General features: G+C 35.1%; 1 protein-coding gene across 1 annotated transcript in view; it reads left to right on the plus strand.

Moving 5' to 3' along the window:
• Positions 1-8,169: 8,169 nt before the first annotated feature.
• Positions 8,170-26,377, plus strand: part of Tnks (tankyrase) — a 203,973-nt gene continuing 185,765 nt past the window's right edge. Inside the window, exon 1 of the mRNA XM_005330777.4 lies at positions 8,170-8,899. Within this exon, the coding sequence (XP_005330834.1) occupies positions 8,227-8,899 (673 nt within the window). The 5' untranslated portion in view covers positions 8,170-8,226. The remainder of the gene's footprint in view (positions 8,900-26,377) is intronic.

Consider the following 26,377-nt stretch of genomic DNA (forward strand, 5'->3'; position numbering starts at 1 on the left):
CCTTAAGTGCATATATGTGAGCAGGATTTTCTGTTTTGTTTATTGCATTGCCCCAATTGTGCCTAGCACTTAGTTTGCCCTCAATGAATATTTGATGAATTCTGAATGGATGGATGGATAGATGACATTGAAGATTTCGGTTACCCTGCATAGTGATGTATGATTGTTTCATTGGTTGTGGCTAAGTGTAGTGATTATAAAAACTGACCAAATGTACCTTAAGTATCTCTGTAAAAAGTGGCTACCCATTGAATGTTGCTAGAGGTATGGGTGTGGATCGAATCAACCAGGAAGTATGTGCACTGCCATTTCTAAGAAGTCATCTCCAATACAAACACTGAGGCTATGGGGAACTATTTCACCCATTGAGAATTAGTTTCTCTTTAACTCAGGGGAAGAGTGAGGCTCCAGAAGAGCACTGGGCCTCACTTTAAGCATAGACACTGATTCGACATCGATTCTACTTTTGACACTCCAGCACAGATATTTGAGTTATTACAGAATGTAGTATGGAAGGGGTATTGTTATGGTTTGGCTCTGGAATGTACCCCAAAAGCTAATGTGTTAAAGACTTGGTCCCCAGTGCAACAGAGGTGGGATTTGGGGAAAGTGATTGGATCATGAAAGTTCTGACCTAAAATGGATTTATCCATTTGATGAATTAATAATTTAAATGGATTAATGGGAGGAGGTAGAAACTGTAAGCAGGTAGGGCATGGTTGGAAGAAGTAGGTCATTGAGGAATGCTCTGGGTGCTACATATTGTCCCTGCATTCACTCCCTCTGCTTCCTGAGAGCCGTGAGTTGAGCAGCTTTCCTCCACCATACCCTTCCTTTCTGCCTTACCTAGGGCCCAAAGCAATAGAGCCAGATGACTGGACTGAAACCTCAGAAAGTATGGACCAAAATAAATTTTTCTTTCTCTATGCTGTGTCAGATATGTTGGTTACAATGACAAAAGCTGACTATAGTAGATGTCAAATACTCAGATACCAGTGCCAACATACCTTAACTTAAACTCTACTCTTCCTAAACATGTGATCTTGGGCAAGTTATTTAAGTTTTTCTTTCTTTTTTTATTTTTTTAAAATCAGGATCGAACTCAGGGGCACTCGACCACTGAGTTACATCCCCAGCCGTATTTTATATTTTATTTAGAGACAGGGTCTCACTGAATTGCTTAGCATCTCGCTTTTACTGAGGCTGGCTCTGAACTTGAGATCCTGCTCTCTTAGCCTCCTGAGCCACTGGGATTACAGGTGTGGACCGCGATGCCCAGCCCGGCAAGTTACTTAAATTTTCAGTCCCCAAGTTTTATCATCTGTGCAATGTGATAACAATACCTGCCTCACAGAGTTATTCTGAAGTAAAAGTAAATTAACACAGATAAGGTGCCTGGGATGGTTTGTGATATATCATAAGTACTGTATAAATTATACTTGCTATTTGAAACTGGGGTCTTATGTTAGAGACATGGAGATATCACCATTTCAAATGCATCACTTTTGAATCCCAGAGGCTGCTACACAGTGCTTTGTATTCTAAGAAAGTACCCTCTGTGTCCTGATCTCATATAGCCTCACTACACTGGTAACATCATCTGTTTTTTATTCTGTCTCCCTCTCTAGATCATAAGCACTCAACAATCTAGGAACACATCTGACTCATTCTGCTAATCTCCAAGTCTTGTAAGCTACCTGACACATAGAAAACACACCAGTGACTTTGGCCACAACCTTAGCTGAGGAAAGTCAGCAAAATGTAAATGCACAAAAGGAATGGTGGAGAATAATTGCCCTCTGGCAATACCCAGTGGTAGTAACTATGCAATTTTAGCTTATTGTCATGTGGAAAATTAGACTGGTTGCATCCTATTATCTGATTTCCCCAAAAAGCTCTATATTAGTTTTATATTGCTGTTGTAACAAATTAGTAGTTTAAAATCATACAAATTTATTTTACAGTTCTATAGTCATAAATTTGGCATGAGTCTACTGGGCTAAAAATCAAGGTGTTAGTAGAGCTACATTGTTTTCTGTAGGTTTCAGGGAATAATCTATCTATTTCTACTTTCCAGCCTCTAGAAACTTCTAGTCCCCTTCCTTCATCTTCACAATCAGCAATAGCTTAGTTAATTTTCTATTACTATAACAGAACACCCACGACTGATAGTGTATAAAGAAAAAGGCTTAATTTTGTCCCATAATTTGGAGGCTGAGAGTTCAAGATTGGGCAGTTTTTATCTGTTAAGGGCTTCCTTGCTGCTTCTGAACATATTGGAACAATAGGTGGGAAAGTGGGTGCCTGTGGAAGAAAGAAAAGGGAGCCAGTTCCTAAAATAGTTAATCCATTTGGCAAGAAAGCATTCATGAGGCTTTGCTCCTGTGACTCCAACACCTCTCACTAGGTTCTTACTTCCCAACACTGCCTCATTGAAAAATTAAGTCTCAACATGAGTTTTGGTGGGGAAAAACAATTCCTCACATTGGGTCATTTCAATGTCCTTGGTCTTTTCTTTTTGCATCTGTAAGGACTCTTGTGTTTATATTAAGCCCATTCCCACATTCCAGGAAAATCTTTTTATTTTTAAAGTTAGTTGATTAGCAATTCTAAATGCAAACTTAAATCTACTTTGTCGCATAAAGTAGCAAATTCTCAGTTTCCAGGTATTAAAGCATGGACATCTTTGAGGTAACATGGTTCTGTTTACCTAATTATGTTCATAAAAGTAGTTTTGGGATGCTCTATTATCTGTAGTCTTTGAGGTATTGGGTTTGCTGTTTTCCTATTCATGTCACGTGGTTGCTCCTTCTTACATATTTGGCGATTCATGGTTCTAAATGCACTTTCTATGGGAGTTTTTTTTTTTTCTTTCTTTTTTTTCAAACATCCTGGATTAAGGAATTCAGGAACTACGTGTAGTTTCTCTCGAGGTGCTCTTGGTAGCTTTGGTTCTTTCCCACACCACAGCAACAGTGGCTTCTCAGCACTATGGGGTAGAATTTTTTTTGAAAGAAATTTGCATATCTTCAGGCCGAGTGAGACTCTTGCAGTCTCCAGTTCCCCACACCCTGACTATAGCTAGCAGGAGCTATTTGTACTTCCTCAAACACAAGCTTTTTAGACTTCCAAGTTTACTAGATTTTCCTTAAAGACATTCTAAAGCAAAAGAAGAAGCAGGTGTGAGAGGGGAAAAACATTATTAGATTGAAAGGAACCTGCATGTTGTTGGGTCGGCAAAATGAGCCATGCCTCTCTGTTCACCTTTCTATGTCCCATACCAGAGGTCTCCCCAGTTCTTAATAATGACAGCTGACATTTATAAAGTATTTACTATATGCTAGAAGCTATTCTAGGCACTTGGCACATATTACTTTATAACAGCTATTAATATCCCCACCTTGCAGATGGAATTACAAAGAAGTTACATGACTTGCTCGGGATTGTACAGTGGTTTCTTCTGAGCAACTCAATATCAAAACAAAGACCTAGGTTCAGGATGTGACCGAGTAGGCAATCATGAGAGAATTTGCACACAAACACCCTTTGATTCCAAGAGCTTTCACTCACTATTTCCTTCAATAAGCCAAGTAAAAACAGGAAGCAAAAGGAGATTGTGGGTGGAAGGTGTGCTTGATCACCTGTTTGAGGATTGACAAATGCTTCTCCTGGCCTCAGCTGTCACTCATGTCTATCCAGAAGTTTGGATGGTCTCTGCTGGCAGGTTTTGCCCTATCTTTACCAGGGTAGGAGTCACCTCATGATCAGTGTATGATACTTGCAACCCCTCGTTGGCTACACCTAAGCCATACATCATTATATATGCATTGTTGACTAAGTATACCATTTCTTACAAATGCATTCAAGAACTTTTTGGAACTTTTCTAAACATGTTTATGAGTTTGGGGAATAGAGTGTATTTTTTTTTTTTTGAGTGAGGTGGGCAGATATTAGTCCTTAAAGGGGTATACATGTATGGATTTAATTAATTTTGGGAAAAATGCTCATAAGGAAAAAAAATTAATGTGAAAACTTGTTTACCATTTTTAAAGCAAAGCAAATAGGATTTTATTCGTCCCGTTAAAATGCTTCATGTGGAGTCCTTAAATCATATACAGAACAACAAAGCTAAGAATTATATCCAAGCAATTGGCATGCAGAATCCACATTGTATTTATTGTATTCATTCTTTTTCTTTTATTAATATATTTTATTTGTTGATGGACTTTTATTGTATTCATTTATTTATATGTAGTGCTGAGAATTGAACCTAGTGCCTCACACATGAGGCAAGCAGTCCACCACTGAGCTATAACCCAAGCCCTAGAATCCACATTCTTCTTTTTTTACTTTTGTGGTGCTGGAGATTGAACCCATGGCCTTGTGCATGCAAGGCAAACACTCTACCAACTGAGCGTTATCCCCAGCCCTAGAATCCACCTTCTTCACCACTATTTTATACTGCCTCTCTGCTGGGAACTAATACTTCACATTGAACTGACTACTCCCAAGTGTAAAGACCATACCTAGCAAGAAAAAAATTAAGTTATAAGAGGGAAGTTTACAGATATCTTGGGAGCTTTGTGTAGAGGTCCCTGGTATGTAGAGATATCTCATAAAGTGATTAAAATCTTCAATGAGAGTTGCTAAGAAACTTACATAGCGGATCTTTGAATTACAATACTTTCCTCTCTAGTGATAAATTGTTTTTTTCTTTTACCAAAATTTCCTCTGATACAATGTAGTTAGTGTGATTAGTTAGTTGTTGACCTTGTTGCCTACCTGTGGCTTTACAAGGAAAGATTCATGTGGGTTTTTGGATGGAACTTCAGCAAAAAGCAGTTAACACTTTCACATAGAAATCTGGGTCCTTGGCATCACGGGAATTTGTGACATAAGAATAATTTATTATCTTCCTCTGAGACCAAGATGAAGACATGTCATGGTCTTGATGAAAATGTAGTTCTGGCTTGTGCTTGTGGATTTGCAGAGAAGGCATTGCATAAGGCATCAAAGAGCAACTGGACTTTACATGTGAAATACTACCAGTGAACTTGGATCTGAGGCAGATCTATGGGATACATACAAATGGAATAACCACACTAAGTCTAACTGCAATATGGAAAATGTGCAAGTTTATGATTGTGTAACTTTCAAGGAGTGTCCTCATGACTCCTTGGAGAAAAACAGCAAACGTCAGAACATAGTCCAGAACGTAAGTGCCCTTTGAGTTGGTGTTTTTTCCTACATCAAAAATATGACCTAGAAGAGTGCTATACGCTCACATTTTAAAAGATCTGATAAGATGCTACTTTATTGGATTCTTCAACAATTCTTAGAGATGTCAGAGATTATAAAGAATCCTGAATTATCAAAATGAGGAAACAAGTTAAATCTTTGTTTGCTCAAGATTCATGTTACAAGAGAAATGGTGGATATTTACTCCCAATCCCGATCTTCGGAAATCCCTATCTTTGGAAGAAAAAAAATTATCAATAGTCATTGATAATGTATATTAACAGTTTATGTACAGCACTTAAGAGAACAGAAATAACATTCGAAGAGTGCTTACAAACTACCTAGGTCTTTTAATCCTCATGACATCAGTGCTCCAATGAAATCAGGAGTTTAGACTGACAGAGCTGAAGTTTATCTACCAAGATTAGCCAACTAGTAAATGTCAGAGATGTGATTCACGCTCCAATTGTTTGACTCCAGGCTTTGTTCTTTTCACTGTGATACAATGCATCCCTCTTGGAATTGTATTTAACCACAGATAAGGTAATGATATTTACCCTTTTGTGTGTAGAGCTCACCATTAGTCCATATAAACCTATAAACCTTATAAATACTTAATGTTAAGTACTTTTACTACTCTCCACTGAGGATGAAAAAAGCAATTTCCAATTGATCGAATGCATTTTCAGACATGGTTTACTGGTAGAATAGTTTCAGGCAATTCTGTCTTTTTATTCTACTCAGCAGAGATTTTCTTATTTATTTTGTACTAATGAACAGACACAATAGATGTGTTCTGAATTAGCTTGTACATTACTTCTCTTTCTGATACATGTAAACTAGCCATCAGGGGACCAGATGAGATATCCCTATGCTTTCCATTCAGGAAGGTCATACATGAGGGGGCAAAAGATGTGCTATGGATAACTCACATATCATTTTGATTCACCTCCCACTCCTCAATGCAATCTAGTGCTCTGCATTAAGAAGTTAAGATTCAAGAGAATGACACCGATTTGGCATTTTACTCTGAAGTTATCAGGAGCAGTTTCCAGATTCTGATGAAAAAGAAGGAATTATTCCTTTGGTTCTGATCATGATTGTTGCAGTTAGTAGACCCTCATCTTTTGCTGTATACACCTTTTGAAAAACCATTGTAATATTCATTGAAAAAAGAAATCCAGAATCTTGGGAAAATGTGGATCCTATTATATCTCAGGGTTTATAATAATAAACCAACAATAGGAGCCCTGTTGTAGGTCTGAAGGGGGATGAAATGACTGACTTTTGCCTCCTTCTTTCAAGAATGAATCTATGAATCTAAGGGAAACAACTATGAATGAATCTATGAATCTAAGCACAACCTAGATTATGGATATCATTGTGTGGTCATGCTTCTATATGTCTGGGGTTTGTCTGCATTCTGAGGAATTAAAATTAGTGCAGTAATAACCACATATCCTACAATAAGTTGTGTTTATTTTTATAAATTTGATTTTTACACATTGATTTGTTTATGATGCCTAAATGTTTTCCTGGAAAAGTATATAGACTTATAAATTTGGTTGTCTTATGTATTGAAATATCATTTATGAAGGAAAAAATAAAAAGAGGATTCAAAACTGGGAGAATTGTGTTGTGGCCTGATTTCAGTTGCACTATAGAGTTTTCTTATCCAGCCACACTTTTTGTCAAGTATCTAATGTAAACAAATGGCACAAATTTATAAGAAAAAAGGATAATGTTAGAATTATACTGTAACTCCATATTTGATGAAAATTAAATGCCACTTATATTATGTTTCTGATCCTATTGCATTTAGTTGATAGCACTAAATAAACTCAACTTTTTACTGAAATGAGAATATTAACATCACACTAATTACAGTGAGTAAATGCCTACTTCACTATTGGACAGAGGTGTGAAATGAGATCTCACTGAGATTATCCCATTCATGGATATATCTTTTTCCTTCCTTCCTTTTTTTTTTTTTTTTTTTTTTTTTTTAGATGGAATCATGCTAGTTTGCCCAGGATGGCCTGGAACTTGCTTCTCCTTCCTAAGCCTACTGAGTAAACTGAGACTCCAGGCTTGTTGTAACACCACCCCCAACCCCACATGCTTGTGTATGTGTGTGTGTGTGTGTGTGTGTGTGTGTGTGTGTGTATGTTTGTACTGAGGATTAAATATGAGGTGCTATCAGTGCTACATTCCAGCCTTTTTAAAGTTTTTTTTACTTTGATACAGATTCTCACAAATTACAGAGGCTGACCTTGAACCTGCCATCTTCCTACTGCAGCCTAGATTGTAGCTGTGACTACAGGCCTGTGCCACTGCGCCTGTATGACACATTCCTTTTGCTGATATAACAAGTATTTCTAAAGGGAGAGAAAAAAATTTAGTTGAAAATAGCATCTGAAAGGTGCGTGATAGCAGTCAGAATTTTATCTGAATTTGGGAGGGGAGAGGGAAGTGGAATGAGAGGAATGATTTACAATCCTGGTAAATCATTCGAGACACTTTTGAACTGGAGGATTAACAAAATATATACACAGAACGAGAAAATTTGTATGAAAGGAACAAGAGATCAAAGGAGATAGCTGGAAAAAAATAGTTTAAATTTTAAAAAAATTTCCAATGAGTTAATTATAACTGAGTATTTGGGAACTAATCAGAGCAAGAAAGGAAGGCAGGCTGAAAGTGAGAAACGCAGGAAGTTTCTTTCGCACTTTGGCAGATGTTGATTCCAGCATTCAAATCTGTCCAGCCGGCCCGCCAGGGCGTCACAAAGCCCGCCCCTCAGCCACAGAGCCACGCCCCCTTCGTTGGTTGTTCCCCGAGCTTCCAATACTTCCCTCCTTCTCTTTGACTCCGCCCACAGCATCTAGTATCATTTCCTGTGTGCCGGATGCTGATTGGCCCAGAAGTCGGAAGTGAGGGCGGGTGGTGGGGCCGTTGCCGCAGTGACAGTGCTGGGGGAGTCCGAAGATGGCGGCGTCGCGTCGCTCTCAGCATCATCACCACCATCATCAACAACAGCTCCAGCCCGCCCCAGGGGCTTCGGCGCCGCCGCCGCCACCTCCCCCACCTCTCAGTCCCGGCCTGGCTCCGGGGACCACCCCAGCCTCCCCCACAGCCGGTGGTCTGGCCCCCTTCGCCTCCCCACGGCACGGCCTAGCACTGCCGGAGGGGGATGGCAGTCGGGATCCGCCCGACAGGCCCAGATCCCCGGACCCGGTTGAGAGTACCAGCTGTTGCAATACCACCAGCACAATTTGTACCGTCGCCGCAACTACCGTGGTCCCGGCGGCTTCTGCATCATCTGCCGTCGGGGTCGCTCCCAACCCAGCCGGCGGTGGCAGTAACAATTCTCCGTCGTCCTCTTCTTCCCCGACGTCTTCCTCATCTTCCTCTCCATCCTCCCCTGGATCAAGCTTGGCTGAGAGCCCCGACGCGTCCGGAGTTAGTTCCACTGCAGCTTTGGGGCCTGGGGCAGCGGCAGCTGGGACAGGGGTCCCAGCAGTGAGCGGGGCCCTACGGGAACTACTGGAGGCCTGTCGCAATGGGGACGTGTCCCGGGTAAAGAGGCTGGTGGACGCGGCAAACGTAAATGCAAAGGACATGGCCGGCCGGAAGTCTTCTCCCCTGCACTTCGCTGCAGGTCAGACACTTTTGAATTGTTTATTACAGGTTTGGACTTGAGGGGTCGGTGGTCCGATTAGAGAAAGAAAACAGGTTATTAAGTTGAAACAAGATGTGGGCGTGGTTATGGTTCTTTAATACCTTACCGGAAGACTAGAGTTTCCTTTCTTTAGGTTGAGTCTGGGGGACGGGGGCGTGGGAATGGGATGTGTGAATCCATTCTTTAGTGTTTGCATAGTGATGATACTTGTACTTATTCTAAAACTTCCTGTAGCGTAATCTCTGGATATGCATATTCTTAAAACTTTTTCAGTTCTGAGAATGTAGGAATAAAGTTAGATTTGGCTTTAGAGCGTGTGCTAATTTATTGTGTTTTTGCAACAGGGTTATGTTCCTCGAGGAGAGTCGATACCAGAAGTTTGATGTAACTCAACAAGTGTTTAAGGATGTATCATAGTCTTAGTAACCTTCAGTGGAGTTTCTGGAACCTTTAAACTCTTAAACCTTTTAAGAAGTTTACAGTTCAGTTAGGAAGACCAAAATATGTCAGTTTGAAACAACTGGGAGAATAATATTTGACTGCATTATGTGAATTTAGAAGAAATACAGGCTTTGAACTTGTGGATACCGCCGTTAGTCGTGTAAAAGACTCAGTTGCCTCAGTTTACTCATGGGCAGAAATGATATAGTAAGATTGGATAAGTAAGATATGAAAAATCTGCAAACTCCTAACTCTGGACCTCACGCTTTTTTTTTTTTTTTTCCCTAACCATTGCTTATTTATTTATTTTTAGCAAGTAGTTGACTATTTTCTTTTCGAAACACTTTATTATTTTTGTTAAACAGAGAAATGTAAGACAAAAACAGGATAACAGATAACAGTCTCACTGCTCAGACACTTTCTATTGCTATTTTCAAAAATAAAGGTAATAAAGTTATATGCATTAGAAACATTATATTAGAAGTACTTTATATATGTTATAAAATTCAAGTAGGACAGAAAGATACAAGGTAGGCATTCCTACCCACCCACACACTTCAAAGTAACACCAAAGGTACCCTCTAATAAGTTTCTATTTGTAATGTATGTCACATCACTCCTTCATTTGGATGTTAATAGTAAAACTATGTTTGGAATTTGTATTTATTTTAATTGCAGCTCAGTAGATATTATCCTAATTTTACAGATACAAGTGAGGCACAGACTGTTTAAATAAAGTCCTGATTCATTCAAGAAGTAGTGAAATTTTCATTCCAGCAGTTTGATTTTAGAGCTTGTGATATCAAGCTTACACTATCATAACCTATTCCTGGGTTAAAGTAACATTTCATTTTGGTGAGTAATTGCAGTGCAGGATTTCTGATTTTTGCAGTGTTTTGAGGGAAAAGTAATTGGGGGTTTATAGACAAGGATAGCTTTCATATATATATATTTTTATTGTAGCCATACTTAGAAATACATTTTACACACTCCAACAAAATGGAATAAAAATCTTCAGGACACTATACTTTTCCATACACAAGTGTGGTACTTGAATATTTTTGTCATAACTCATCTCATTTTAAGCCAAAGATCCATTTAGGATCTTGACCAGTGAGTGGTATGAGAAACACAGAAAATCATTTTTAGGTCAGTGTATCCATTCTTAATATACAGACATTACTGTTAGGAATATAGTGAATTGAGTCATAAATAGGCTTTCATCTAACTAGATGTTCACTCAAGGGTCTTACATATTTTAGATGAAATAGCATTTCTTTTCTTTAAGCTGATTGAAAGATCTAAGTCTGATTTTATAAATCAGCCAAGATTGTTTACTTTTGCAACTTATTCTAAATCTTTTAAATAGTGCTTCACAAGTCTTGTCATTTTTTACAATAACTCTTTATAAGTAATCACTAACAAATTATAATTAGTTATATTTATTTATGTATTAATGTACTCATCAAGTGTCTTCCAAATCACACCTCATCTATTTGCCACAAGTTATTTTTAATTCTGCTCTTGAGGTTTATATATTCCTAGATAATCTAGAATACAAACAATAATATAGCTTTGTAATTAAGTAATAGTTTAACCTAGAATTGACTTTTTAGAAAAAAAAAGGTTATAGTTCAATTGTGGATAACAGAAAATAATAATAGTAAAATTCATGATATAAAAATATAACATCCTTGAGTCAATTTCCTTTACTTTCCTGTTTCTAGGATAACATTAAAGCTTTTTTCAATGTAGTTTCCCTCAGGTATAGGTCAAGTAGTTAAAAGTAATTTTAACTATTAGTTGGTTATTATGGTAGTCGTTGAATATGGTAGTCAATGAAATAAATATTTTAAAGATAGGAAGTTGGTAAAGTCCCTTGGGTAGAAAAATTGTAGTTCATTTGTTTCATAAATTTTTATTACTTATAGGTCAGGTAGTTCATTTGTTTCATAAATTTTTATTACTTATAGGTCAGGTATTAAATACTGGCACAATTTTGGAGTAGCAGATAGTTCTTACTCTTACAGAGCTTCCAGTGTACTGGGAAAGTCTAAAGAAAAACAATTAACAAAACTCCACAAAGTGTGCTACCTAGAGTGATAGGAAAAGAACAGAATGCTCTCTTTTGGAGTGTGTGATAGGGCTGTTATTCTGGGTTTGGAACAGTTAAGAAGTCTTTCTAGATAAGGAGTTTTTTTTTTTTTTTTTCTTTTTTAAAGGAATTCAAAGGTTAAGCCCAAGCCAGCCAAGCAAATGATGGAAGGAATAATAAATAATGCCTTTATTTCTATTTAAAAATGAGTTTACATTTCGGTAGCATGAAATGAAACCATTTAACAACCTCAGGCACAGTATTAAGCCATATATAAATAGTACTTATGATTTCACTTATATTGCTATAAGAATACTAATCATATTCTTATATTCTTTCCAGCAATGGAATTAATATTAGAATTGTCTTGGCCACAATTAGAACGTAATCTTCGTTTTTCCTTGTTGATATCAGTTCTCAAAATACTGTTTCAAATGACTTTCAGAATTCTATTTCTAATCTTTCTAATGATCTTTTTTTTTTTTTTAACTGTTGACTAAAGTTAACTTTTCTATAGATAAGGTCTTCCACGCTGACATTCTGTACGCTGACATTCTGTTGTCAGCAGTACAACACTCAAAGATCTTCATAAATAGGACCAATTTATAGCAATACCATCTTAATTCAGTTCCTAATAGTAACATTTTTGTGAAGGGACCAGTATAATTCTGACAAGATCTATTTTTGTAGAAAAGTTGAGGTTTTGTTTTGTTTCTTCTTTAAGGTTTTAACAAAGCATTGGATTCTGAAGACATTTTGAAGTAAGGTTTTCTACTTCAGTCCTGGAGTGGGAATCTTTTTGTACTTTTAATTTTACCAGTTGTCCTTGGTTGTACTTCAAGTAAATGTCTTGCCTCATGGTTTAAGAAAGGTCTACTTTGGTACTGAAAGGAATTAGTTTCATAAACTAAGAAATATCTTCTTAGACTTCAAATTATTGTTTACAAACTAGATTATCTTTTACTTAGTGTTATCTTAAAACCTTAATATTTCCTTAAGATACCTCTTTTTATAGGAGACTAAGGCAGGAGAATCACAAACTCAAATCCAGCCACGCTTGGTAACTTTCTGAGGCCCTGAGCAATTTAAAGAGATCCTGTCTCAAAATTAAAAATTAAAAAATGGCTTGGGGATGTGACACTATGGTTTAGGGCCCCTGGGTTCAATCCCTGGTACAAACAAAAAAAATAAGACAAACAAACAAAAACCCCCACAAAACCCCCACCTTTTAAAAAAAAGTTCCCATAGAACTTCTAGTTAGAAAGACAGAGCAAATGTTTCTTTTGTCTTAATATCACTTTTTAGAAGCAAATTGTTCAAAGAATAATGAACAGACTTTTAAATAATAGAGGAATGCTTTCATAACTTGTAATACTGCATAATTTCTGTTAATATTATCTGCTTCAGAGTTCCTCTAGCATATTTTTTTAATGCATGTCAATTATATAGATTATATTATATAATTATATAACTAGATTATATAGCCCATATACACCTAGGCCATATGGTATAGTGTATTGCTCCTCTGCTACAAACCTGTAGAGCATGTTAATGTACTGAATATTGTAAACAGTTATGATACAATGGTAGGTATTTGTGTATTTAAACAGAAGAAGAGTAGTAAAAATACCATATAAAAGATTTTAAACAATTGGTATACCTGGTTAGGCATGTATACGTGAATGGAGGTTGTAGGACTGGAAGTTACTCTGAGTGAGTTGTGAGTGAACAGTGAGTGAATGTGAAGGGCTAGAAATTATTGTATGCTACTGTAGATTGTATAAACATGTATACTTAGGGCTACATTAAATTTACCAAAATATTTTCTAATGGTGGGTTGACCTCAATTTACTGTAACTTTTTTATTTCATAAATTTTAAATTTTTAAAACTTCTGATTCTTTTGTAATAACACTAGCTTAAAACATAAACACTTTGTACAAGTGTTCAAAAATATTTTCATTCTTTACATTCTCACTCTATAAGCTTTTTTCTATTTTAAAACTTATGTTTCTGTTATTTTTTTATTTTATTTTATTTTTTTACTTTTGAAACTTTTTTTGTTAAAAAATCAAGACACAAACACACACATTAATTAGCCTAGCCTACACTGGGTCAGAATCATCACTGTCACCCACCTCCATATCCTGGAAGATCCTCAGGAGTGCAACACACATGGAGCTGTCATCCTCTATGATAACAATGTTTTCTTCTAGAATGCCTCCCGAAGGACCTGCCTGAGGCAGTTTTATGGTTGATTTCTTTTTAACAAGTAGGAGTACACTCTAAAATAATAATAAAAAGCATAATATTGTAAATACATAAACCAATAATAGTCTTTTATTATCATTATCAAGTATTATGTACTGTACATAATTGTATGTGCTCCAGTTTTATATGATTTTGCCGTAGGTTTGTACCATCACCACACACATTGGAGTAATGTGTTACACTAAACATTACAATGGCTATGAGGTCACTAGATGATAGGAATTTGTTGACTCCATTGTAATTTTATAGGACCGCAGTTATGGTTGTGATCATTGTTGAGCAAAACATCATGTGCAACTTGACTTTATACCAAGAGTTGGAGATCACTGGGAGTCATCTTAGAAGCTGCCTTCCACATTGACCTTGTTTCTCATTTCCTAGCTTACTCTAAAACAACTAACTGAAGATTATTAGTTTTTACACTTGACTTTTCTAAGAAAGTAAAGTATAAATTTTTTTTAATCACTATTTTAAATGAATTCTACAGATTATTTATTTATATATTTTTGGGTACCAGGGATTGAGCCCAGAGGCACTAGACCACTGAGCCACATCCCCAGCCCTATTTTGTATTTTATTTAGAGACAGGGTCTCACTGAGTTGCTTAGTGTCTCACCTTTGCTAAGGCTGGCTTTGAACTCTTGATCCTCCTGTCTCAGCCTCCTGAGCCACTGGGATTACAGGTGTGTGCCACTGTGCGGCAAATTACACAGATTTTAATATGTAGTATTTTCATTATCATTCAGCTTGAAATGTTTTCTTATTCTATTTGTGTTTTCTCCCTGATCCATGAGTTATTTAGCAATAAGCGTCAGTTTTTTGTTTGTTTTGGGTACTAGGGATTGAACCCAGGGGAACTCTTTTCGGCTGACATACATCCGCATCCCTTTTTATTTTTTGTCTTGACAGGGTCTAAGTTGTTGAGGGTCTTCTAAATTACTGAGGCAGGCTTGGAACTTGCAGTCCTTCTGCCTCAAGCTAGGATTCTAGGTATATGCCTAGGTCCTGGCTAGCAATTTGTTGTTTAATTTCTAAATTGGTGGTATTTCCTAGATGTCTTATTATTGATTTCTAATTTAATTTTACTGAAATAAGAAGGGCATATCCTATATGACTTTAGACCATTCAGATTTATTGAGGCTTTTGTTCTTTGGGTCAGCATTTGATCTGTCTTGGTGAATGCTTTTGAAAAGATTATGCATTATGCAGTTGTTGGTTCTAGTGTTATGTAAATATCAATTAAAATGAGGTAGTTGATAGTGTTGTTTTGATCTCATATCTTTACTGATGTTTTTGTCCATTGGTATCATTAGCTAAGCTCTCCAACTCTAATACTTATATTGTCTATTTTTGTCTTTGATTGTATCTATATATATCTATATATATCTATCTATATCTATATCTATATATTTATCTATATCTATATCTATATCTATATCTATATCTATATCTATATCTATATCTATATCTATATATTTCTCCCAGTGCTAGGGATTAAATCCATGGCCTTGCACAGGCTAGACCTTCCTCTATCATTAAGCTACACCCCAGGCCCAACTTTGTATTTTTAAGCTCTGTTAGTAGATACATAAACATTTATGACTATATGTTGTTTTAGTCAAATCAGGCTGCTATAAAAGTATAATAGTCTGAATGGCTTATAAACAACAAAAAATTATTTATCATAATTCTGGAGGCAGGATGTCTGAGATAAGTATGGGGTGGAATCTAGTGAGGGCTGTCTTCTGTGTTGCAGATTTTGGGCTTCTTATTGTACCCTCATGTGGTTGAGGCAAAGAAAGAGAACATTCTCATGTGTCTTCTTAAAAAGGCACTAGTTCCATTTATGAAGGCTCCATTCTAATGATCTAATTACCTCCCAAAGATCCACCTCCAAATACTTTCACACTGGTGGTTAAAATTTCAATATATGGATTTTGAGAGAACACACACACATTCAGTCCATTTAATATATAACTTCCTGAAGATTTGACCTTCATATTTTGAATTATCATGAAATGTTACATTTTACCTCCAGTAATATTCTTTTTTTCTTAAGACTACTTTATCATATATGAATATACTTCAGCTTTCTTAGCTTACTATAATAAGCTAAGCATGGTACATTTTTTCCAGTCATTTACTTTCAATCTGTCTCGGTCTTCATAAAGTGTATCTGTTGTAGATAGTATATATTTGGGTGTTGTATTTTTAAACATTCTGACAGTTTGTCTTTCTTAATCTACCCTATTAGCTAATATTGACATTTTCAATTCAAATTCAGAACTACTGGGTTTTACTTTACGACTTCTCTTTTCCAAGTATTCTATAATAACTAGGTTTCCAAGAGCCTAGTTATTATAGAATACTACATAATTACTTATTTGCTTAATTCTATACTATGCAAGTCTCAAAATAATAATAGTCACCAAAATGCTTACTGCAAATAGTTAAAAAGTTGCATATGCTCCTTTACTTTTGCTAAATTTTAAGAGGATGTAATCATTACATACTTTCTCTAACAAATTTAGTCATACTTTTAGTTCAGCAAATATATATGTGTAATAGTCCTCAAATGTGGCTGTCATATATTCTTCCCCTTGATGTACATATTGACTGTTCCTTATCTGAAATATTTGGGAGCAGAGGGTTTCAGATTTTGGATTTTCTAAGATTTGAAACATTTGCATACATGTAATGAAATCTCTTAGGGATAGGACCCAAACCCCAACATGAAAATTCATTTGTGTTTTATATATACTTTGTATACATAGCCTGAGGGTAATTTTATATAGTATTTTTAATAATTTTGTGCATGAAACAAAGAGTCATGGTGTGGAATTTTTGTAGTATCATGTTTTGGAATTTGAATTTTCCAATTAGGATTCTCAGTTTTGTGTGTATGCTGTGCACCGTTCATCAGGAGGAAGAGCTATTTCCTCTGTATTTGAGTTGGTCTTGTGACTTGCTGGGATGAGCGTAATGTGGCTGAAGTTATGCTATGTAACATTTGAGCTTTCAGAGATTTGAAATTTTTACTTTTATGTATTGGGAAGACTCAATTTTGAAGCCCGGTCTCCATGTTTTAAGAAAGATGGGGTGGAGAAGGAAGACTGGCCCATTGTCCCCATTGAAGCTCTCAGCCAGGATTCACTTCTAGCTGAGGGAGTGAGCCACCTTGGATACTCCAGCTTCACCTAGCCTTCAGTGACTGAGCTTGGTTATCATTCAGGATGTCATCAGACATATGTGGTTATTGTTATGTTCAGCCACTAAATTTTGCAGTGATTTATTATATAGTCTAAATACCTGAAATCATTATTTTATAGCTACTACTCTATTTCTGTTTTAAATCACTGCTGGTTATTTGATGTAACTAGTTATTTGATGTCACTAATCATTTTGGTGGTTTGTCACTTATCTTTATCATAGTTTACTCAGGAAAGTGTCCTGGAAATAGATTCTCTGAAAATAATTTTAAGTCACTAATAGTTAGCTTTTACCTTAATCTTTGGTTTTTGTTTTCTTTCCTGATTATTTTAAATGTTATTCCATTTTCTTTTGGTCAAAGCTATTAATGTTGATGGTATGATAATAAGTTGATTTTCTTTCTCTTGGTTGTTTTTCCCTGGATGTCCAAAGACATTTTTTATTGAAGTCCAGTGATTCTATTGGAGTATGTCTTGGTGTTAGCCCCTTTAGATGAGATTGCTGTTTGCTCAGGTTCATGATGTATCTTTTCTTTCCATAGTTTCAGACCTTTTCTTTCAGAAAAGTTTCTCAAATACTTTTTAATTTTTGTTTTTTCCCCCTTTTAGGCATATTGAAGCTTTGTTTTCTAAATTTGTCACTTGCTTTTTTTTGTGTGTGTGAAAATATACAAAACATAAAACTTATTTTAACCATTTCTAAGTGTATAACCATTTTAAGTGTATAAATTGAGAACATTAAGTACATTCACCATGTTATACAATCACCACTGTATCCATTTCCAGAATTTTGTCATTCTAAATATGAACTCTGTGCCTATTAAAGAAAATAGCTCATTCTGCCCCATCTCCAGCCCCTGATTGTGATCATTTGCTTTGAATCTTTTTTTAATACTTTTTTTTAAGTTAAAAACATGTTTTTTTCTCCCTTTTATTTCTCTTTAAGGCAGGAGTTAAGAAACTTCATGCAAATAGTCAGGCGGTAAATATTAGGCTTTGTGGGCAATTTGGCCTTTGTCACTGCAACTCAGCTTTGCCTTTGTACCATAAAAATATCCATAGACAATATATAAATGAATAAATGTGATTGTATTTCAGTAAAACTTCATTTACAGAAACAAATGATGGGCCGGATTTGATGTATGTATTATAGTTTACTGTCCCCAGTTATAAGGCATTGTCTACGATATTTTTTTCCCTTTTGTTTTAGCAAAATATGAGAATAAAGCAGGGCAAAGTAACTTCTTTAGTTTTCTCTTCTTGAAATAGCTTTGTTTATTTATTTATTTTGCTTTGAATTATTTCCTGAATTGGTCGTCTTTCTGGTTCACACATGCTATTTTTTCATATGCTGTAGCATTTTTATATTATCTTTTACTAGTATTGAAATAACTGATAATAATTTTTGTCTGTCCTGTGGGCATTTTCTTTTGGTAAATATTAATGGTGTGTAGGGATATTATTTTGCTCACATTCTTCTAAGAGCTTTGCATAGATTTGACTTTAATTTTTTCCACTGCTTGTTTTTACAGATATTAATTTCATAATAATTACAAGGATAAAAATAAGGGTTTGAGATGTTGGGAGTAACTCCCCTTATCTATTTTCTCATGTTGGATATGCACTCTGGCCTAAAATAGATGAGGTCTCACAGTAAGGTTTATAGTAAGATCATCTCTTAAGAGTAATAGCACTTAAAATAAGAAACATCACCTTCCTGTTACATAGAAGTCCTTTTGGTAAATCTAGTCCAAACATGTGCCTGCTTTTCTCTACTATGGCATCCCCTTCTCCCAACAAATTGAACAGGTCACAGACGTTATGTTCTTTCCAGATGGGAAAGTAATTTTTTAAGTTAAGAGGCCAAAGAAATACATTTGGAGGATAGAAAGCATATCATGAAGGGCCATGTTGCAAGAATCAATGTGTTAAAAAATAGAATCTTAAACTGAGAACCCAGAAAAGCAATCAAGGAATGTAAATTATTCTGAGAAAATATATTTTATTTTAGGATTTGCTTTTGCAATAAAATCATTAGTTTTGTGATAAAGTGAGGGAGAAAAATGAATCATGAGTACCTGGTGCGTCCTAATCATATACCGAAGACAGTTTTGTAATAAATGATTTTTAAGTAATACTAGCACAAGTTTTTTTTTTTTTTTTTTTGAACCTCCACACAATGGTCACATCCCACTTACTTTTGCCACAATTTTGGCTTAAAATCTGCCAAAATTTTGTGGTGAATACACATTTATGTATTTAATAGTCTCCTTTTGTTTTGTAGACAAAGCAGTCTTTTGGATAGTTGGTTATAAAATATGCAGTAATTTCAGAGATGGGTGCTGCTTTATTTTCTCCTTATGTCAGGGTACTTGTATTCTTCTGACAGATCAGCTCAGGAAGTTAGGATATAGCCAGAGAAGGGAGGAAAAGGGAGGGAGCCCAAGTTTGAGCCTGGGAGCCAGGAACTAGTTTGAATGTCCTCTCCAAAACTTAAGTTTAATTGCCATTATAACAGTATTAGGAGTACTTTCACGCTCCTGTCGTGGGAGTGGGTTCCTAATAAAAATGATGAGTTCTTCCAGTTTCTGCTCTGCCTTGTGTGCATGCCTATTTGCTTGCCCTACCCTGTCCTTGACTAGATACAGACCCCTTGACTTGATCTCAGACTTTCCAGCTCCCAGAACTGTGAGCCAAACAAATTTCTGTTGTTTATAATTTTTCATTGTTTATAATTGTATTCTATTATAGCAGCAGAAAATGGGCTAAGATACCCATCATTTATGTGGATTCATAATAAGAAATTGAGTAGGGTTAGTTTAGATGTATAGGGTGTGTGTAAGAACTAGCTGAAACCTTCCCTTATGGAACTTTGCTTACTAAAAAATAAAATGTGTACAAGAAAGAAACATCTAGAAATGGACTTTTAGTCCAGTGTTTTTAATATAAAACACTGCATTCTTTAAAAAGAATTGGGTAGGGTGAGTTTCTTAGGGCTTTCTGCTAAAGCCTGGGTGCTCAGAATAACTAAATATGGGCCTAATTTTTTTTGTTTTGATTTCAAGTAATTGAGGACACTTCTGAGAGTTTTGTATTTGAGTGTTCCTCAGGTTTCATCAGATTTCCAAGATTGCTCTTCCCCATGGTTAGTTGTTGGGTTCTTTTGTGGAACTTGTTTTGCCTGTTTGTTCAGGTATGTGTTTTATAGAATTAAATCAGGATGAGCTTAAACTGTTTTTTATCCATGTACTTTTTGGAGGCTGTTTTTTGGAGTGTGTCAGCTCCTTATTCAGTTTTAACAAATGAATTTCTTTCTTTTAAATTATTGGAAAAGCAGAAATAAACTGCCTTTTTCCATGTAACAAACTTAAACTGCTCTTTGGTGGCAGCTATTTCATTCCTTGGACCTGCAACTTTTTCCCTCTGTAGTAGATTTGGAAAAAAGTGAAGAAACCTTTGGTAGTTAGCAGATGATTTCTGTTAACTACAAGTCCTAACTGGTAAAAAGCTGGCTTGAATTTACTGATTGACAAAAACACTTTAACACTATAGTTTCTGTGTTACAGTTTAAAAATTAATGAAACCTCCTGATGCCTAGTTATCTATAATGCTTTTGAAAAGCTATGATATGTATAAGAAAATACTTAAAAGCCCAGAGGCCCTCATTTTGATATATTCTGCAACCATGGGAACTGTTTTGACATTCTCATCCATCCTGTTAATAAGTTATACTGTCCTTTTCCAAATGCTTGGGTTGTTATTATCTTTCTTTTTTCTTTCTTTTTTTTTTTTTTTTTAATGAAATGACCTGGTATTGCAGTTCATGAAAACATGTTAACTATTTTTTTTTAAATGTTTTGGGATGCCAGGTTATGCTTTTCCTCTTTGCAGGGAAATATTTTTGTTTGTGAAAGAATTTCTTTTGAATTAATTTTTAGGGCAAGATATTAGAAATTTGCTTCCCCCCCAATAATGGTGCTCACAAAAAATTAACAATAGAAAGTTCTAACTGTTATTGTATTGGAATTTTATGAAAGCAGATAAATTTGGGATATATGAGAATTTTAATATCTGTGAATTGCTTATAGTAGGTGCTCTATAAATGTTTGAACAAATGAACTATGAAACTATGGCTGTTATGGCCAAGGGTATGTGGTAGCTGTTTCATTCCTTGGACCTGCAACTTTTTCCCTCTGTAGTAGATTTGGAAAAAAGTGAAGAAACCTTTGGTAGTTAGCACTTCTGATTTCTGATCTTCTTGAGTTTTAAGTGTGTGAATTTTTACATATTCCCTATAACCATGGTTCTCAAACTGCATTGGAATCGCCTGGAGGGCTTGTTAAAACACAGCACCCTCCCTCAGAATTTCTCTTCTAGTGGGAATGGAGTGAGCCTGAAAATTTGTATTTTTAACAGGTTCCAGGTGATGCTGATACTCTAAGAGCAATTATTCTTAACCTAGAACCAATTAAATCACTACAGTAGAAGGGTAGGGCTTTGTTCTTTTAAAATCTCCTGCTAATTTTTATGTGCAGGCAAGGTTGAGAGTTATTGCTTGAGGACACATGGAACTCAGTTAAGATTTCTAAGTTGGGGCTGGAGATGTGGCTCAAGCGGTAGCGCACTCACCTGGCATGTGTGCGGCCCGGGTTCGATCCTCAGCATCACATACAAACAAATGTTGTGTCTGCCAAAAAACTAAAAAAAAATTAAATAAATATTAAAATTCTCTCTCTCTCTCTCTTTAAAAAAATTTCTAAGTTATACAGATGTTTATGAATTAGAAAGTAATTTGACAGTTGTTAACTCACTACTTATAAGCCTGTGAAGTGGTTTTTTTATCAAGAAAAACTTGCTTGGTGTTCCTTAAATTGTTATAGGTGTTTTGAGATTATGAAATGAACTGAAATGTAACTGCTAAAGTTTTAAGACTCTCTACATATAAACCTAGAAAGATTTTGCATGTAGATAGGTGTTCCTAAACTTGCTTCCTAAAAGGTTCTATTAGGTTATATTCCTGACATACCCTTGGCCATATCAGCCATGGTTTCTTTTTTGAAATACAGCATATACACAGAAGTGTGCACAATTAAAAATGTACAGTAAGGTGAATTTTTAAAAGTGAATATGACCAGGTCAAGGATCAGAACAAAATAAATAAATAAAAAAAAATAAATTAAAAAAAAAAAAAAAGGATCAGAACGTTATTAGCCAACCACAACCTCCTACTTTTGGGTCTTCTGGATCACTAGCCCTTTACCATCTTTCAGTGAATGTTAGTCTGTTTTTGAACGTGATAAATAAGTGGTATTATATAATTGATTCTGTTTTGTGTGAAATTCAGCTATCATGTAGTTTATTTTCCTTGTATAGAATTCCTTTGTGTGAATATACTACTTACCCATTTTACTTGAACATTTGCATAGTTTCTATGTGTTGGCTATTATGAATAGTGGTCCTACAAATACTTTTGTAGGTCTCTGAACATCAACATTTAAAGCACATTTCTTAGCTTTTTTCTAAATACATATTTTTTAATTGTAGATGGACACAATGCCTTTATTTTATTTATTTTTATGTGGTGCTAAGGATCGAATCCATGCCTTTCATGTGCTAGGCCAGCGCTCTACCATTAAGCTACAACTCCAGTTTCATTTCTTAACTTCTTAGTTTAAAAAATAGTATTCGTGATTTAATTTGCATTTCTTTATTTCTCAGCTTATTGATTTTTGTTTTTTAAAAATAAGTGGTATTTCCTTTTTTTGTGAATTAACTAATTTTTTTCTTTTGCCTTTTGGTGTTTTATTATTTGTGTTTTATTACAATCACTGCAAATATTTTTCTTGCTTGTTTTAATTTTATCTATAAACTTCCAAATGTATTGCCTTTAATTTTTTTTAAAGGTACTTGAATATATAGTGTTTCTAACCTTGACCTTTGCATGTACTGTATATCTTAGCCTCTTTGCAATATGTGTTTTTATCCTTTTACCTTTAGTTTTTCTCTGTTGCTTCTATTCTTGAGATCATGCAAATGTCTACCTATTTTTTTCTGGTTTCATGTTAACATTTACATCTTAATATATTTTGAACTTTTTTTGCTACCTACTGTAAAAAAATAAATTTTTTTTTCTAAGCAGGAAGCCAGTTTCCTTGAACCATCTATTGAAAAATATAATCATTAAAATGAAAGTAAAGGTGGGGTTTCTTTTTTATCAGGAGACATCTTTTTTCTTTTGACTTGTATTTACGATTCTTTCTTTGTGCTGTGTTTTAACTTTTCTCTCCCTACATTGCAATGATTAAGTACTTCTACAATCAGGTCTATGTTGAAAATAAGGCAAGGTATACTGAAAACTGTCAGCAGAATTTCAGGTCTTTTTGGAGTTTTTCCTTGGTTTCTAAGATGATACAAATAGATATTTACTTTTGCAGTTTTCTTTACTTATGTCTAAGTTCACATAGCAGAAATTTATATTTGATACTTTGGTGGGGAATGGTCACAGTCTTCTCAGTAACCAAAAAAAAAGGAATTTTAGTTCTGAAATTTCAGTTTTGAAAGGTGATACTGTTTTTGTTCATGATTCTTGTGGCAGAAAGTTTGATTTCTTTGTTGTTGCCTCTTTCAGTCTCTATTCTGAAATTCTTTTAAAAGGTACTTTAGGGCTGGGACTGGGGCTCAGTGGTAGAGCGCTTGCATGAGGCACTGAGTTCAATCCTCAGCATCACATAAAAATAAAGTTATTGTGTTCACCTACAACTAAATATATATACACATACATATATATGTATGTGTATATATATATATGTAATTTTTTTAAAGATACTTGAATATAGAATGTTTCTAACCTTTACTCTTGTATCTACTATATATCTTGGCCTCTTTGGAATATTTGTCTTTATCCTTTTATCTGATTAACTGCATTAGATCTTAGTTCACAGTATCACTTCATTAGGGAAGCTTTCCTGACCCAGACCTGGTTAAGTTTGAATTGCTGTGTACTCTTTGTAACCCACGTTTGTAATGATTTATTAGTTTTTATTGGTTAATGTTTCTTGAAACAGCAATGGATTCTTATTGAGTTAATTCACGACACATAGATAAATACGCACATGTATGCACTATTGAATTTTTTGGTCGTGATTAAGTATTTTTGAGTGTTTTCAACTAAGATCTTTTTCGGTTTGGCTTCAAGATTTTACATCTGATGTTTCATTTCACTTTTACATGTAAATAGTTAACTAGGTATGAAGTTACGCATTGAAAGACTTTTTCTCATCATTGACAAGTTTGACTTCAGTCAATGATTCCTTTTATTTTTTTAAAAAAGTTGATCTGTTTCCTTTCTGAAGGATTTAGATATTTCTTGATATTGTGTAATGTGTCTTTCAGTTATGTTTGGTACTGCATGAACTCTTATTAACCCAAAGGCTTGTTTTGTTCTATAGTGCTGGGGATCAAACCCATGCATGCCTTGTGAAATTTTACATCTTTCTTTAATTATGAGAAGTCCTGTCATTATTTCTACAGTATTTCCTCTCCTCCCATCCTCCCTCTTGCCTATCTCTTCTCTCATTCTCTCCTATTTATCCCTTTCAGACACCTTTTGGAAAAGTTCTACACAGGTTTGGATTTAGAGCAATGAAAGCCTGTGCTCTAGGTTTATTCCTTCAGATGGTTTGTTGTAAATAGGGACATGCTTCCAGGTAGAGAGTTCCTATTATATGATAATTTCTTCTCAACTCTAGCCTGGTTGCTCAGGATTTACCTGGCCCTTCTTTTCTAATTGATGTCACACTCATTGTTATTACCTAATTGGGAGCTCACCTGGGCTTTGCTCACTTTGAAGCTTCCAATGTTTTACCTTGATGTTACCTCTCTACTGTCTGGAACAGGGCTGGAGGTACTGTTTTCATATTCCTCAATAGTGTTTGGGAAAATGTCACAATGTTGAGGAATGAAAGCTTTCTTCTGGTTTATCACCCGTCCACCTGTCCACCTGTCCAGGTATTTTAAACTAGAATCTGGGGTCATATCCTACCTTTTTTGCTTCTCCATTGGGTGATTTCTCCACTGAGTTTGGGAAAGGCATGTCTTTTTTAATGCACTTGATTAACTCTTTCCTGTAAGCATAACTTTTCTTTCTAAATCGTGTTTTATAAGATGGAAAAACTTAATTGGTCAGATTCTACCTTTAACAAATGATAAATCTATTCACCCTCAATAAAACTCATTTTGTAGTTTATTTTCTAAATAGTTAATGTAAAAACAACAGTGATATATATTCTCCTTTGTTTAACAGTGACTTCTGATCAAATGATCAGAGAAGCTAATATATCTGTTGTAACGAATTAGAAAATGAAGCAATTGTGATTTTGAATATTAAGTGGAATTTCTGTGTGTCAAAGAACATTTATTATAAAATAAGCAGAAGCCTGTTACTGGTTATCTATGATTTTGTGTATGTTGGACTGTATAAATTGAATCCAGGATATAGAAAAGCCTTAATATTGTTAGTGCATATGTCCTAAATCTTTCCCTAACTGCCAGATTAGAGAATATCTTTATTTCATAAAATGAAATAAAACTGAAAACCTTAAAGAACGTTAGAAGGTAAAGAAAACAAGGTACTTAATTAAGATAGGGCTGTTGCTCTGTATACCACTGTGAAATTCTGCAGATGCCTTTTGTACATCAGCCAAGTACAGATGTTATTCACATTTTTAATTTGGCAAAATTATAAATTACTATGTTTAGCAGACCTCTAGAGATGCTCACAGATATTTGGCACTTCTAGTGTTAGTGAATGATGAATCATTTGGCTAGAAAGAAATGTTATTTAATAACTTAACTCTAGTGTAAATGTCTCAGTTGAATTTTGTTTCGTTGAAAGTAATTTTGACACAGTTTAGAGGTTTTTTTTTTTTGGCATGGAAATGGATTGGTAATGTTTAATACAGAGGTAACTATATGTAGCGAATGGGCTATTCTAATTCTTTGTATTCTATTTTTTTCCTAATGTTTTTAAAGGCAATAATGAACAAATTACATCTGTCACCGAGTGTCTTTTTATCTTTCCCATCTATGTTAGGAAAATGACGTGTGTGTGTGTGTGTGTGTGTGTGTGTGTGTGTGTATGTGTTATTTTCCTAAACAATTCCAAACATTTTATTATTATTTTGAAGTTTTTTGGGGGAGTAATGAGATCTTTTTATATGTAAGGAAAATTATTTTGAAAAATATAAGAGAGATGATATATATTTTCTCATTGGGAAAATCAGTGGATTAACAGTTCAAATGATATATATTGTTTGCAGCTTTGCTGACAGTCCAATTAGGGGGAAAATGTCTTTAAGATGTAACTTTGCAGCCATTAAAAAAAAAAAACCCAGCAGTTTTAAATACTCCAAGTATCTTAGGTTTTCCTCTTTTTATTAAATTT

Source organism: Ictidomys tridecemlineatus, chromosome 14 (assembly GCF_052094955.1).
Source record: "Ictidomys tridecemlineatus isolate mIctTri1 chromosome 14, mIctTri1.hap1, whole genome shotgun sequence".
NCBI classification, from domain to species: domain Eukaryota; kingdom Metazoa; phylum Chordata; class Mammalia; order Rodentia; family Sciuridae; genus Ictidomys; species Ictidomys tridecemlineatus.